This window comes from Alosa pseudoharengus, unplaced genomic scaffold (genome assembly GCF_046254945.1).
Source record: "Alosa pseudoharengus isolate Yale_2024_CS ecotype anadromous, Long Island Sound unplaced genomic scaffold, YU_APseudo_1.1 YU_APseudo_1.1_scf_9, whole genome shotgun sequence".
NCBI classification, from domain to species: Eukaryota; Metazoa; Chordata; class Actinopteri; order Clupeiformes; family Clupeidae; genus Alosa; species Alosa pseudoharengus.
The window spans coordinates 39,370,257-39,385,256 of record NW_027468881.1 but is presented as its reverse complement, the minus strand read 5'-3'; the positions used below and the strand labels follow the sequence as shown (position 1 = coordinate 39,385,256).

Genomic DNA, 15,000 nt, shown 5'->3' with positions numbered 1-15,000 from the left:
TTAAACCTCTTATAAACATGACAATATAAACATAATCACACACACATAATCATAGACAATGACAAGGCACCAGGTACCTGCCATCAGTCAATACAAGACATTCACACATTATTCAAATTAATTGCCCATCGAAACTAGGGGTCATTCCGTGTCAAATCACCCAGTGTCTGACAGTTGACCCTCTCCAAAAAAAATCAGATCAGTTAATTTACTGTAAATAAGATCTATGTATGAGTAGTATGTTGTTAATGTTGCAATAATTATTTGGAGCAATTCAACTATGAACCATAAACTGTGTGTTTAGATTGGATATGTGCAGCAAACAAGTGACTCTCTTACTCTTCCATTGACTTCCATTGTATTAAAAGAGCACCACATGTGGTGCAAAGTGATACTGCAGATCCAGTACAAATTTATAGAAAATTATGGATTTATAGAGAATATTTAAAAAAAATCTTATCTCAATAAAGAAACTCAGCAACAAGCCCACATTTTGGACAGATGATCCTCACATACAGAATGATACATGGTAAAATTTTAAAAAATCCTGTTAACTGTCCACGTGCTGAAATGAGAAGATGAAAATGGGCTTTTTGAAAATCAAGCCCAATTTTAAAAAAAATGCTCTGACAATATGATAATGATAACAACCAAAGTTAAAGCATGGACATGACCTTATAATCCATATATAAGTGGAAAAAAAATCTGATGAATTTGTGTCAGATACTTTTTGAATGAGAAGCCATCAAAGGTGATGATGTCTTTTCACATAATGAATTTATAGCCATTTTCAGAGCTTTGCAGAGGGGAAATTACACAAGATACGTCTGATCCGATTGTATTTTTTAATTCAACAGGAAAATGTTCTTCTATTCACATAGTTTCACTAATGTGTGTGAAATACCAAAAGAGCCAATAATGTTGGAAGTTGAACAAAAAGGATTGTTCACCACGATGCTTAAAATTACCTAAAGTTTCAAAGGGCTGTAGTTTTGCAACGATTAGTTATACAGATATACTATTTAAGATCTATGCATAGATTTGGTCTACAAACACCTGTGAATTTTTTCAGATTTTTTCGGAGAGGGTCACCTGCCAAATTTTGCTGAAATTGGGTAATTTCACACGGAATGGCCCCTAGTCGTCATATGATGCTAATGACCCATCGAAACTATCTGGTTACAGAACCAGCTAGTAGCAATGGATAAAGTAGTCTAAAACAAACATGAGATCACGTTTGCAAACCATGTTATTTTGAATGGACACAAAACACAAAGTAGATAACTTACCCCATAAGAAACAGAAAGGTGTTCCTGCAGACATCAGTGCCTCCAATGCAATAAGTCGTCCGGGCACACTTTCTTTTTTACGGGAGCTTTTTGGTTGATGTTGTCAGCTCTGAAGTACGTCTGTTTGCTTCGAGATGCCCAATTATTCGCATGTCCTGCCACTTTCTTTCGGCAGCCAGAGAATCCAAGCGTATGTTGTACATAACCTATGGAGAAAGTTTGTGACTACACGAACGTGTACCAAGGAGAGAGTTTTCCTTTCTTCTTCAATAACATTTGCAGTCAAAGTTACAGTTTTTTCCATTTCGCGGTCTTTATCCCTGTCAAATGTAACTGTGGAGATAGCATCGGATATCTGACGATCTAGCTCCTCTGCTGCCAGACGAGAGATAGTCAAATGTAACTGTGGAGATAGCATCGGATATCTGACGATCTAGCTCCTCTGCTGCCAGACGAGAGATAGTCAAATGTAACTGTGGAGATAGCATCGGATATCTGACGATCTAGCTCCTCTGCTGCCAGACGAGAGATAGTCAAATGTAACTGTGGAGATAGCATCGGATATCTGACGATCTAGCTCCTCTGCTGCCAGACGAGAGATAGTCAAATGTAACTGTGGAGATAGCATCGGATATCTGACGATCTAGCTCCTCTGCTGCCAGACGAGAGATAGTCAAATGTAACTGTGGAGATAGCATCGGATATCTGACGATCTAGCTCCTCTGCTGCCAGACGAGAGATAGTCAAATGTAACTGTGGAGATAGCATCGGATATCTGACGATCTAGCTCCTCTGCTGCCAGACGAGAGATAGTCAAATGTAACTGTGGAGATAGCATCGGATATCTGACGATCTAGCTCCTCTGCTGCCAGACGAGAGATAGTCAAATGTAACTGTGGAGATAGCATCGGATATCTGACGATCTAGCTCCTCTGCTGCCAGACGAGAGATAGTCAAATGTAACTGTGGAGATAGCATCGGATATCTGACGATCTAGCTCCTCTGCTGCCAGACGAGAGATAGTCAAATGTAACTGTGGAGATAGCATCGGATATCTTACGATCTAGCTCCTCTGCTGCCAGACGAGAGATAGTCAAATGTAACTGTGGAGATAGCATCGGATATCTGACGATCCTCCTCTGCTGCCAGACGAGAGATAGTCAAATGTAACTGTGGAGATAGCATCGGATATCTGACGATCCTCCTCTGCTGCCAGACGAGAGATAGTCAAATGTAACTGTGGAGATAGCATCGGATATCTGACGATCTAGCTCCTCTGCTGCCAGACGAGAGGTAAACAAACAGCATGCTGGTTCAGTATAAGTAGCCATGAGGTCACTTCTAGCATACAGCTGATTGGCCGACAGAACGAAAGAGCACTAATGGTCACACCCAATTCAAACGCTGGTTTACTTCCTGAAACTTAAACATTTTCAAAGACAAAATATACACTTTTAAAGCAACCAATGCTGTTATCTGAAACATGGAATTGCTTCTTTAGGACTTCAACTTGCACATTCTGCAAAAAAACGAAAATAACTCATTTAAAAAAAAGAAATTCAATGTTGTTTTTCGCGACTTGCATCTCTGCGACTTGCGCCTGGAATTCCCACGCCTGGTCACATATGTGACTGATGTAGGCCTAAGGTTACACTGGTGTTCTAAAAAAACGCAATGACAGTCCTCTCTGACTAAAACGCTGCGTGTTTTCTGTCAGTGACAGACGAAACGTCATCAATACCATGCTGAGCTAAATATCCTACGTGTGTGTGTGTGTGTGTGTGTGTGTGTGTGTGTGTGTGTGTGTGTGTGTGTGTGTGTGTGTGTGTGTGTGTGTGTGTGTGTGTGTGTGTGTGTGTGTGTGTGTGTAAGAGCAGGAAGATCATGGACTCGGGCGAGCTGGACTTCTATCAGCACTGTAAGCTGTGTTCCAACACGTGCCGCAGCACCAAGATCGACCTGGTGGGCAGCAGAGCCTCGCTGAGTAGCCAGACGTCAACGGAGCTCGCGCCACACACCCCCAACACAGACGGTACCACACACACACACACACACACCCCCAACACAGACGGTACCACACACACACACACACACACGCATACACCCCCAACACAGACGGTACCACACACACACACACACCCCCAACACAGACGGTACCACACACACACACACACACACACATACACCCCCAACACAGACGGTACCACACACACACACACACGCATACAGACCCAACACAGACGGTACCACACACACACACACACACCCAACACAGATGGTACCACACACACACACACGCATACACACCCAACACAGACGGTACCACACACACACACACACCCAACTCAGACGGTACCGCACACACACACACACACCCAGCACAGACGGTACCACACACACACCCAACACAGACGGTACCACACACACACACACACACACACACACACACACACACACACACACACACACACACACACGCATACACACCCAGCACAGACGGTACCACACACACACACCCAACACAGACGGTACCACACACACACACACACACACCCAGCACAGACGGTACCACACACACACACACACACACACACACACGCATACACACCCAGCACAGACGGTACCACACACACACACACACACACCCAGCACAGACGGTACCACACACACACACACACACACACACACACCCACATCCACACCCAACACAGATGGTACCACACACACACCCACACCCAACACAGACGGTACCACACACACACACACACCCAAAACAGACCGTACCACACACACACACACACACACACACCCAACACAGACGGTACCACACACACACACACACACCCAACTCGGACGGTACCACACACACACCCAACACAGACGGTACCACACACACACACACACACACCCAGCACAGACGGTACCACACACACACACACACCCACACACACACCCAACACAGACGGTACCACACACACACACAAAACACCCAACACAGACGGTACCACACACACACACACACACCCAACACAGACGGTACCACACACACACCCACACCCAACACAGACGGTACCACACACATACACACACCCACACACACCCAACACAGACGGTACCACACACACCCACACACACACCCAACACAGACGGTACCACACACACACACACACACCCAACACAGACGGTACCACCCACACACACACACACACAACACAGACGGTACCTCACACACACCCAACACAGACGGTACCACACACACACACACACACCCAACACAGACGGTACCACACACACACACACACACCCAACACAGACGGTACCACACACACACACACACACCCAACACAGACGGTACAACACACACACACACACACACCCAACACAGACGGTACCACACACACACACACACACAGACAACACACAGACACACACACATACACACACACCCAACACAGACGGTACCACACACACACACACAACACACACACCCAACTCAGATGGTACCACACACACACACACACACACACACACACACACACACCCAACACAGATGGTACCACACACACACACACACACACTCACACACACACACACACACACACTCACACACCCAACACAGACGGTACCACACACACACACACACACACACACACACACACACACACACACACACACACACACACACACACACACAGTTAGAGAAGTCTGAACAGTGAGGCATCAATAGAGCTCATGCCACACACACACACACACACCCAACACAGATGGTGAGACACACACAGATGCACTCACACACTCCGTGTCTCTCACATGTGTGTTTCTTGGATATGATGTGGGACAAGAAGGGTCTGTTTTATTAGTGGGTGTGTGTGGATATAATTATAAGGGTCTATTTTATTAATGGTGTGTGTGTAATTATAAGGGTTTTATTAATGTGTGTGTGTGTGTGTTTGTGTGAATTTAATTATAAGGGTCTATTTTATTAATAGGTTTGGGGGACTTGTAATTATACAGGTCTAATTTATTAATGGTAAGTGTGTGTGTGTGTGTGTGTGTGTGTGTGTGTGTGTGTGTGTGTGTGTGTGTGTGTGTGTGTCATTGCAGTGAATGGATCTCCAAATCCACTCGGCTCAGAAGTATGTGAGGACAGCACAGAGTGGGTCACAGCTATTGGAGGTAAGTGTGTTTATGTGTGTGTGTGTTTATGTGTGTGTGTGTTTATGTGCGTGTGTGTGTGTTTGAGTGTGCGTGCGTGAGTGTGTTTGTGTGTGTGCGTTTATGTGTGTGTGTGTGTGTGTGTGTAGGTGTCCGTGTGTGTGTGTGTGTGTGTGTGAGTGTGCGTGCGTGAGTGTGTGTGTGTTTGAGTGTGCGTGCGTGAGTGTGTTTGTGTGTGTGCGTTTATGTGTGTGTGTGTGTGTGTGTGTGTAGGTGTCCGTGTGTGTGTGTGTGTGTGTGAGTGTGCGTGCGTGAGTGTGTGTGTGTGTAAGTGTGCGTGCGTGAGTGTGTGTGTGTTTGAGTGTGCGTGCGTGCGTGCGTGAGTGAGTGTGTGTGTGAGTGTGCGTGTGTGTGTGTGTGTGTGTGTGTGTTTGAGTGTGTGTGCGTGAGTGTGTGTGTGTGTGTGTAGTAGAGCACCTGAGTGGTGAAGGAGAAATCAGACCGCAGGTTTAAGAGGCCCCACGGTGTTCTATTCACAACGTGACAAAATAATCAAAATACAGCCCATAATTCCTATCCCACACTCTGTCTCACCTACACGACACTCTGTCTGAGGTAAAAATACAGCCCATAATTCCTATCCCACACTCTGTCTGAGGTAAAAAGAAAATGACAAACAAAACGTTTTACAGACACGAATATTTACAGGTCTCTCATGGTTATGCTACATGCCCCTATATAAACCAGATTGACCGCAGGGGTCATGGTTATGCTCAGGCTTGGAATTTCACCATTCTGGGGGCAAGGCCACTTGGCCTTCAGTTAGGCATATTTGGTGGGGGGCACAAAGGCCACATGTCAGGGCACCAAGGCCAAAGTTAACTATACAGTAGTAGCATATAAAAATTATCAAAGTCGTATTTAGCCTATTGACTGCAGTAGACCTAATCTGACCCTAGCCAGATGAATTTCGTTCCGCTTAGCTCCGCCTAGCTTCACTCACATCCATCTGGGACCTCTTCCATTGAGAGTGATTTCTGCAACCGATTTTATGGTACAGCCAATCAGGACGCAGGGCGGGAGTTTCATAGATGTGACGTAGTGGAGAAGCGACCGTGAGACTGTTATCAGCGTCACGGGTTGGCTTCGACGTGAGTGGTTAAAGTAGCACGTCAATAGATGACGGACAAGTGGCTTATTCAATCATATGCAAGGCCCAGCCTTCTGAAGCAACACTCCAATGGATTGGTCCCAGATGGATGAGTGGAGCTAGGCGGAACGAAATTCATCTGGCGAGGGTCAGGTTACAGTAGACCTGCATCACTGTATGAAACATGACAAAAACATGAAAAATGACATATTACATAGAACTGTAAATCTTCTGATCATCTAATAATTACAGATATCTAGGCTACATATAACATTTATTTTATATTTGGCCTGCTATGAAATCATGTATTGAACAATTTAAGCACAGCTCAGCTTTAAGAAACTCAAATAGCCTAGATGCATGCTTAGCATTTTGTTATCATTAAGGCTACTTTCACAAACGGTTAGTCAGTTGTCCTCTGATTTACCAATATCTAGGCGATATTTGTAACATTTATTTTGTATTTGGCCCGTTATGAAATCATGTGGAACAATTTAAACACATTGTAAAACTTAAAGCCCAAATTTGGAGACATCCATGCATGTTGAAATGTACTGCAAATTCGAAACTGGATTACTCTGGAACAGCTAACTGTACAGGGGACTGCTTTACACCTTTGTGTTCGATAAGGTCTGCTGTTTATTCTGATATATGTTTGTCATGTGTTAAACGAAGGGTTCGTGAAGTATTCCACCAAGATGAATGGGTAGGGAGATGGACGCAAAACCTTCAGTAGAATTTATGATTAAATTGAATTATATTATTTACTTTTCTCGCGAACCGTTCAACACAGCAATTATCGGCTAACATCGGTTAAAAGCTGAGAAAAAGCTCTTTCATGTGATACTTGTGATGTCTGTGTGATGATGAGTAGGCTACTTCGCGAGTAGTTAAACTGAGAAGAATGGGTGAATTTGGACGCACTTTCTTTCTTGCGCTGTCACTTTCTCCACTGCGTAAAAGACTAAATTAATTTGCGCTGTGAATGCTAAGATTATTTTGACAGGCCACAGGCTAAATAAAAATCGCTATTAGTAGGACGCAAAGCAGAATATTGAAAGAAGGGGGCACCAAGGCCACCGTGGCCTGTAAACCTCTGATTTTCAAAGCAGCCTCACGGCCATGGCCGTTGTGGCCGCCGTGAAATTCCTACCCTGGCTATGCTACATGCTATGCTATATGAACCAGACTGACCGCAGGGCTGATGGCTACATGCTATGCTATATGAACCAGACTGACCGCAGGGCTGATGGTTATGCTACATGCTATGCTATATAAACCAGAATGACCGCAGGGCTGATGGTTATGCTACATGCTATGCTATATGAACCAGACTGACCGCAGGGCTCAAAACAGCCCCTCACCGCGTGTCACCAAACATCCAACCCCTGCATAGAGAAAAGCCGGCGTTTAAATGGTCTTAACTAATTAGTTCCTACAACACGGCGAAGTCTAAACACCTGCAAACGGGCATACTGCCCCTTTCTGGCGGACATCTGTTTCAAACATCATGACCTCCAACTTCCCATAGAACAGCCCAAAACACACATGATCAAATATTAAGCAACATTCCTCGCGCTCAAAGGAACGCGCCCAACACATTGAACACACAGAAATAATAATTCAGGAAATTGACATAAATTACATCAATAATTAAATACTAATAAACGAGTCCTATTGTGACATAATACATCAATAATTAAATACTAATAAACGAGTCCTATTGTGACATAATACATCAATAATTAAATACTAGTGTGATCACAGTGTCACAGTGTGTTTATGTGTAACATTGGAAAAGGTTTCACAGCTACCACACATGGAGCTTATTCTGCTCATCAGACTTCATGTTTCGGTGACACTCCTGTGTGTGTGTGTGTGTGTGTGTGCGTGCCTTCAGAGGATACCATGAACTTCTGGCGTAACCTGAAGGAGGCAGGTCTTCTGGAGGAAGTGACATCAGAGCTCCAGAAGGAGATGCAGGAGGCGTTGAAGGGACTGCAGGACAGGCTGCAACAGCCCCCTTTGCTGGTCGCTGGTGAGAAGTGCATGCGTCCTGCTCGGCCACATCATGGGTCTTAGGGCCGTTGGTTGATTTGAGCTACTTTTGTATTGAAAAGTGTGTGTGTGTCTGTGTGTGTGTGTGTGTGGTGTGTGTGTGTGTGTGTGTGTGTGTGTGTGTGTGTGTGTGTGTGTGTGTGTGTGTGTGTGTGTGTGTGTGTGTGTGTGTGTGTGTGTGTGTGTGTGTGTGTGTGTGTGTGTGTGTGTGTGCTGTAGACGCAACGCTGCTGAATAACGTGGTGCAGAGCTTCGGCATGCTTGACCTGGTGAAGAAGGTGCTGGCCAGCCATAAGAGCCAGATGGATCGCTGCCGAGAACAATACACACGCAGCCTCGTGTGTGAGTCTCTCTCTCACACACACACACACACATATTCACACACAGATGCACACACACACACACACACACACACACACACACACACTCACACACACACACACACACACAGACACACACACACACACACATATTCACACACAGATGCACACACACACACACACACACACGCACACACTCACACACACACACTCATATTCACACACACACACACTCTTATTCACACACACACACTCATATTCACACACACACACAAGTGGTCTGCTAGGGTTAAAGGCTGCTGTTGTAAAGTGTAAAATAATCATAAATGTTTGTTTTTGTTTGTTTATGTGTTCTTGTTTGCGTTCTTGTATGTTTTTGTGTATGTGCACGTGTGTGTGTGTCCGTATGTCCGTGCCCGTGTATGTGTGTGTCCGCATGTGTGGGTGTGTGTGTGTGTGTGTGTGTGTGTGTGTGTGTGTGTGTGTGTGTGTGTGTGTGTGTGTGTGTGTGTGTATGTCCGCATGTGTGTGTATATCCATGTGTGTGTGTGTATATCCGCATGTGTGTGTGTATATCTGTGTGTGTGTGTGTGTGTGTGTGTATATTCGCATGTGTGTGTATATCCGCATGTGTGTGTGTGTGTGTGTGTGTGTGTGTGTATATCCGCATGTGTATATCCGTGTGTGTGTGTATCCGTGTGTGTGTGTGTGTGTGTGTGTATGTGTGTGTGTGTGTGTATATCCGCATGTGTGTGTGTGTGTGTGTGTGTGTGTGTGTGTGTGTGTATATCCGCTTGTGTGTGTGTGTGTGTGTGTGTGTGTGTATCCGCATGTATGTGTGTGTGTGTTTGTGTATATCCGTGTGTGTGTGTGTGTGTGTGTGTGTGTGTGTGTGTATGTGTATCCGTATCCGTGTGTGTGTGTGTGTATGTCCGCATGTGTGTGTATATCCGTGTGTGTGTGCGCATATCCGCATGTGTGTGTGTGTGTGTGTGTGTGTGTGTGTGTGTGTGTGTGTGTGTATATCTGTGTGTGTGTGTATACCGTATATCCGTGTGGGTGTGTGTATATCCGCGCGCGCGCGCGTGCGCGCGTGCGTGCGTGCGTGCGTGCGTGCGTGTGTGTGTGTGTGTGTGTATATCCGCATGTGTGTGTGTATCCGTGTGTGTGTATATCCGTGTGTGTGTGCGTGTGTGTGTGTGCGTGTGTGTGCGTGTGTGTGCGTGTGTGTGTGTGCGTGTGTGTGTGTGTATCCGTGTGTGTGTGTGCAGCGCTGGAGCAGCAGTGTGATGAGCACCGTAAGCGAGCACGGGAGCTGAAGAGCCGCTCTCAGACCCTCAGCAGCGTCCTGATGACCCTCGCCCCCGTGGCCACGCCCCCGCCGCCCAAACGCCCGCGCCTGACCCGCGCCGTCTCCGGCCCCGCCTCCATCAGCGCCCACCAATCGGCTTCCGTCTCCGCCACCCTCCTCCAATCGGCCGCCTCCTCCCCCGTGGCCCTGCCCCTCACGCAGCTGACGGGCGTCCCGCTGGGCCGCGTGCTGTCGGGCTACACGCTGGTCACCTCTGCGGGGGAGGCGCTGTCGGACGCGTCCGGCGGCCTCACGCTGCAGCAGCAGCCAGGGGGCGCTCTAACGCTGCAGCAGCAGCCAGGGGGCGCTCTAACGCTGCAGCAGCAGCCAGGGGGCGCTCTAACCCTGCAGCAGCAGCCAGGGGGCGCTCTAACCCTGCAGCAGCAGCCAGGGGGCGCTCTAACGCTGGTCAGTGCGGAGCCTGGCGGCCAGTCTCACATGGGCGCCACCATCCTGAAGCTGCTGAGTCCCGTCCAGTTCCTGACGCTGCCGCCCCAGCTGACGGCCGCCGCCGCCGTCCCGGTCTCGACGCCCCCCCTGCTGCCCACGCCGACCGTGGAGACCGTCTCGGCTACCGTGGAAACGGTGACGGCCGCCACCACCGCCTTGGAAACCGTGTCTGCCACCATGGAGACCGCGTCGGCTGCTGCTGCGGCTGCCGTGGAAACGGTGGGGTCGCAGGCGGAAGACTCGGGGGAGTCGGAGGTCAAAGGTGACGAGGGCGGAGAGGGGGCTGGGCCAGACTGAGGAGCTGTTATGACTGTTGCCATGGTGATTACGTGCACCGCGAGCTGGAGGTGTTAAGGGTCATTAAAGGTCACTTCACGTGCTCAACTCTCACCTTCTCTCCCCTCCTTCGCTCTCATCCCTCCATCCTGTTTTCTTTTGTCCTCCCCCTCTCCACTTCTCTCTCTCTCTACCTCTCCTCTTTTCGCTCTCTCTCTCTCTCTCTCCACCTCTCCTCTCTCCCTATACCTCCATCTGGGGAAAAGCATGAGGTCTTGTCTCTCAGCCAAGGCCTTTCTATCTGCATGGCTCTAATGATATCCTGCAGTTTGTGTGTGTGTGTGTGTGTGTGTGTGTGTGCTTTCATATTTTCTCTTGTTTATTAAAAAAAGTCCCTTCTAACTTCTAAGACTGCACATACAAAATGATCAGTTGCTTATTTTGTAAATGAATAATATTTTGGATATATAAACATGAACAAATATTTAGTTGTTGAATGGAGCATATTTTAATATGAACAGTATTTTCTTGCAGATCTGATATTTGGTATGAGTCGACAGATTTGTGCTTTTTGCTGTTTTTTATAGCCTGCTTGTGGAGGCTGTGAAGGGTGTTGATAAAGAACAGTTATTAAACTATATTAAAAAAGAGTTGATAAAGAACAGTTATTAAACTATATTAAGAAAGAGTTGATAAAGAACAGTTATTAAACTATATTAAGTACATTGACTCCCTGATCTTTTTTGTTCTGTCTGTATTTGAGATATTGTCCCATAATAGTTTTAGATATTATACATAAATGTATACATTTAGCAATAGATCATTATAAGTGTAATGTATCTTACACTGGTTATTACCAATCACCTGTGACCACATAAAGTTGTCTGTATGAATGCAGTTCTATTTGATGGTGTGAAGCTATTTAGCCCAGATCATAACGCAGTGTGATGCTATTTAGCCCAGACCATATGCAGCCCAGATCATATGCAGCGTAAATGGGCAGCTAAAGTCTTCTCTGCGTGGTGTGGGTCCCGCAGCAGGGTAGTTATGACTGTATCCAGTGTGAATTTCATGTGGCACTACATTTTAAAATATCTAAATTTAGGGGAAATCGAATATGTTTCTATGGACTTAGGAAGTAGCTGTTTTTATCAGTTGTATTATGTATCTTGCAAAACACGTCACTTTTAAGCAGAGCCAGCTTCATTTAGTCTTATTCAACATCGTTTCGTTTTAAATCAACGGCACCATTCAACCTTAAAGGTTTCTTTATGAAATGGTTATGATTATATCAAACTTGTACTTTAGTTAAGTTTATGTTGTAAATGTGACGGGATCTATTTAAGGACGCTTCTGAGCAAGCGTAGTCTACTGCCTACAGAAAGCTATCAAGCCGAGGGTGCAGCAGATCGCATTCCCATATGGACCACTAGGAGGAGCCCTTTCCTAATATATCTCCACCGTCCCTTGGATGAGTCGCTTACAGTCCACTCCATAGAGTAGACGTGGTGCCTGCCGATCTTTAAGCTAATTCTATTTGCGTAAGCAGTGGTAGCCTCGCAAGTAAACCCTCAGGGGCGCCTGTTCTTTCTCAGACCAGGTAACGCCTCAAGGATCATATAAACAACCCCGAATATGGGGAAAGCCTTTGGAGTGCAATGACGGAACATCCACCTTAAGATCCTTAAGGATCGGATGGATCGGGCCACACTTCTTTAATAAACTACATTTCTTTCAAGTGAAATAAACTTTATTAACGAAGTATAAACATTTAAATACTCTAAGGCCAAGTCCAGCCAAAACAACGTTAAACACGCTGTCAATGAGAGCAGAAGTGTCGACATATTCAGGTTCTGTAAAGTAACGCAACACATAATTTCCTTGCAGCTTTGGCAAATTACGCACTTGCCTTTATTATGTTTAGCCTATAGTTTAATCAAACAAGCATAACGGGTTTCAATACAGGACGCACAGTGTATGTGTTTACGCACAACAACAAATGTTTTTTATTCACCTGAATGTCCATTAGACTTAGTGACTTGACAAGCACACAAGTCTGTTTTCCTACGAGGTGATCTGAACCCGCAGTGACACAACCAGCCTCAGGAACACAGATGAGTGACTCTATGGATAACATTCTCACGGATTTGCGAAAGAAGTTTTGAGTGAAAGGCGGCAGTAAGGGCAGTTTAAGCGATGGCCTAAAGACCAACATCATCATATGCTGGTTCCTCCTCCGATCTCACGGAGATTTTGAAGTGACGCCTTAAAAAACCTCCATATCTCTTCTGGTTATCCCATCTGAGCTTGGGTCGAATCCTGCGCATGAACCCGCCGTACCGCTTCTGCAGCTCCTGCCGGTCGCTTTCCTCCGAGGACTCGCTTCGCTTTGGAAATTTACGTAAAAATCCTCCGTAACGTTTGACAGGGTTTAAGGCAACGTCGTCATATACTCCAGTATCGCTCTCTGATGCCACATCCTCGCGCTCGGTGTCCTCTGCTAATTCCGGTACCTCACGCTCACCAAATTTTCCAAGAGGTTCACCGAGTTTCTTGGCGAAAAGTCCTTTTAGAACAGCATTGTCATACCAAGGGGATTTGAAAAGTTTATTTTTATCAATCCGCTTGATGAAGCCGCCGTAGCGCTTGACCAGGCTCGGTAGAGAAGACTCTTGGTTATCCTCTGCGTCGGGCGCGCTGTGCGCATCGTCATCAGAAGTAAAACCCGCAGGCTGCTGGTTGAGGATTCGATCACATTTATTTAATTCCCACGAGCTCGTGACAGCTCCTTCACACTCTAACGTGCAAGCCTGAGAACGGAGGAAAATACGTTAAACATTTACTTTAAATTACATTACAAATGACAAACAATTACTTTAAACTACATTGAACTCATCGTCATACTTAAATGAATTGGTTTAGAAAACGTAGACCTTGAATCATGTCAATCGTGAATTGGTCGTGTTATAATAGTAGCCTAATGTAGAATAATACTTTATCATACAAAAGGTGACATTTTCATTCCATATTTGCAAAATTGTCTCCCCGTTTCAACACATGCTACTCATATAAAGTAAAACACACAGCGCTCTCCAAGGTCCTGAATTGCGCTTGACGTTCTTTTCAACTAGACAGCCGCTCACCTGCACAACAGCACACCAAATCCGATAACACAGACACCCGTGTCGATTTTAAAAAGCAGTATCGAAAATGTCGAATGAAAGTTCCTACACTGATCTTACCAGACTGTCCACGGATGTGTCTGCGCGGGGCAACTCCTGCGCGCATTTCAAACAGCGCGAGGCGCAGTCCGCTGCTGCCAGGGCTGGAGCGCTCAATATCAGCACGAGCACACAAACATACCGCTCCATCCTGTTATCCTAGAGCCAGATAGGACAAAACAAATGTCAGGAGTCGCAAAATAAAGCACAGAGACACACCGTTTTAAACAAACATCATAACAAAGAAATCAATAGGACATAAAGCAAAGCCCTTTATCCATGCTTTATTGAGCCAAATACTATTGGAAATGTTAATCTTTAATACAAAAAACGAGGAGGCAACCAGGGACCACTCTCCATGAAAAACATCAGTATTCATTCAAATCAAACTTTAAGAAAAGAAAGAAAGAAAGAAGAAGCCAAAAAAAAAAACATGACCTTAGACTTACCTCGATGGGAGGGAAACTAAGCCTTTCCCTGGCGCTTCTCCGGGAAGGGAGAGGAGTCAACTTATTTCAAGACCTTCACCCTATAGAAAAGCGACTGTATCGATGTTCGTCCTCTCTGAACGGAAGTTGGACGCAACACGCTTTATTGCCGAAGACTCCGTGGTGTCATCGGTGCACATCACGACATTGACCAATGGGAACAATAAGTTACAAGAATACACGCGTTTGCGTCCGTCTCCACCCTCCTCCAAGCTCACCCCAGTTCCACCCACACACACACA

At 45.9% G+C, this 15,000-nt stretch overlaps 2 protein-coding genes across 4 annotated transcripts in view; one reads left to right on the top strand and one right to left on the bottom strand.

Annotated features, from left to right (window-relative positions):
• The window catches only part of gmeb2 (glucocorticoid modulatory element binding protein 2), a 16,398-nt gene extending 4,652 nt beyond the window's left edge, over positions 1-11,746 (top strand). For all 3 annotated transcript variants that reach the window (XM_076276788.1, XM_076276784.1, XM_076276787.1), the window contains exons 6-10: positions 3,167-3,321; positions 5,394-5,465; positions 8,495-8,632; positions 8,872-8,994; positions 10,244-11,746. In XM_076276788.1, coding sequence (XP_076132903.1) covers positions 3,167-3,321; positions 5,394-5,465; positions 8,495-8,632; positions 8,872-8,994; positions 10,244-11,070 — 1,315 coding nt within the window. In that variant the 3' untranslated portion in view covers positions 11,071-11,746. The remainder of the gene's footprint in view (positions 1-3,166; positions 3,322-5,393; positions 5,466-8,494; positions 8,633-8,871; positions 8,995-10,243) is intronic.
• Positions 11,747-13,250: 1,504 nt separating this feature from the next.
• On the bottom strand, positions 13,251-14,420 carry pdyn (prodynorphin). Its single transcript, XM_076276799.1, has 2 exons — positions 14,292-14,420; positions 13,251-13,859 (listed from the first exon to the last, which is right to left on the bottom strand). The coding sequence occupies exons 1-2, from the start codon at positions 14,418-14,420 to the stop codon at positions 13,251-13,253; spliced, it is 738 nt and encodes a 245-aa protein (XP_076132914.1).
• Between the last annotated feature and the right edge of the window lie 580 nt (positions 14,421-15,000).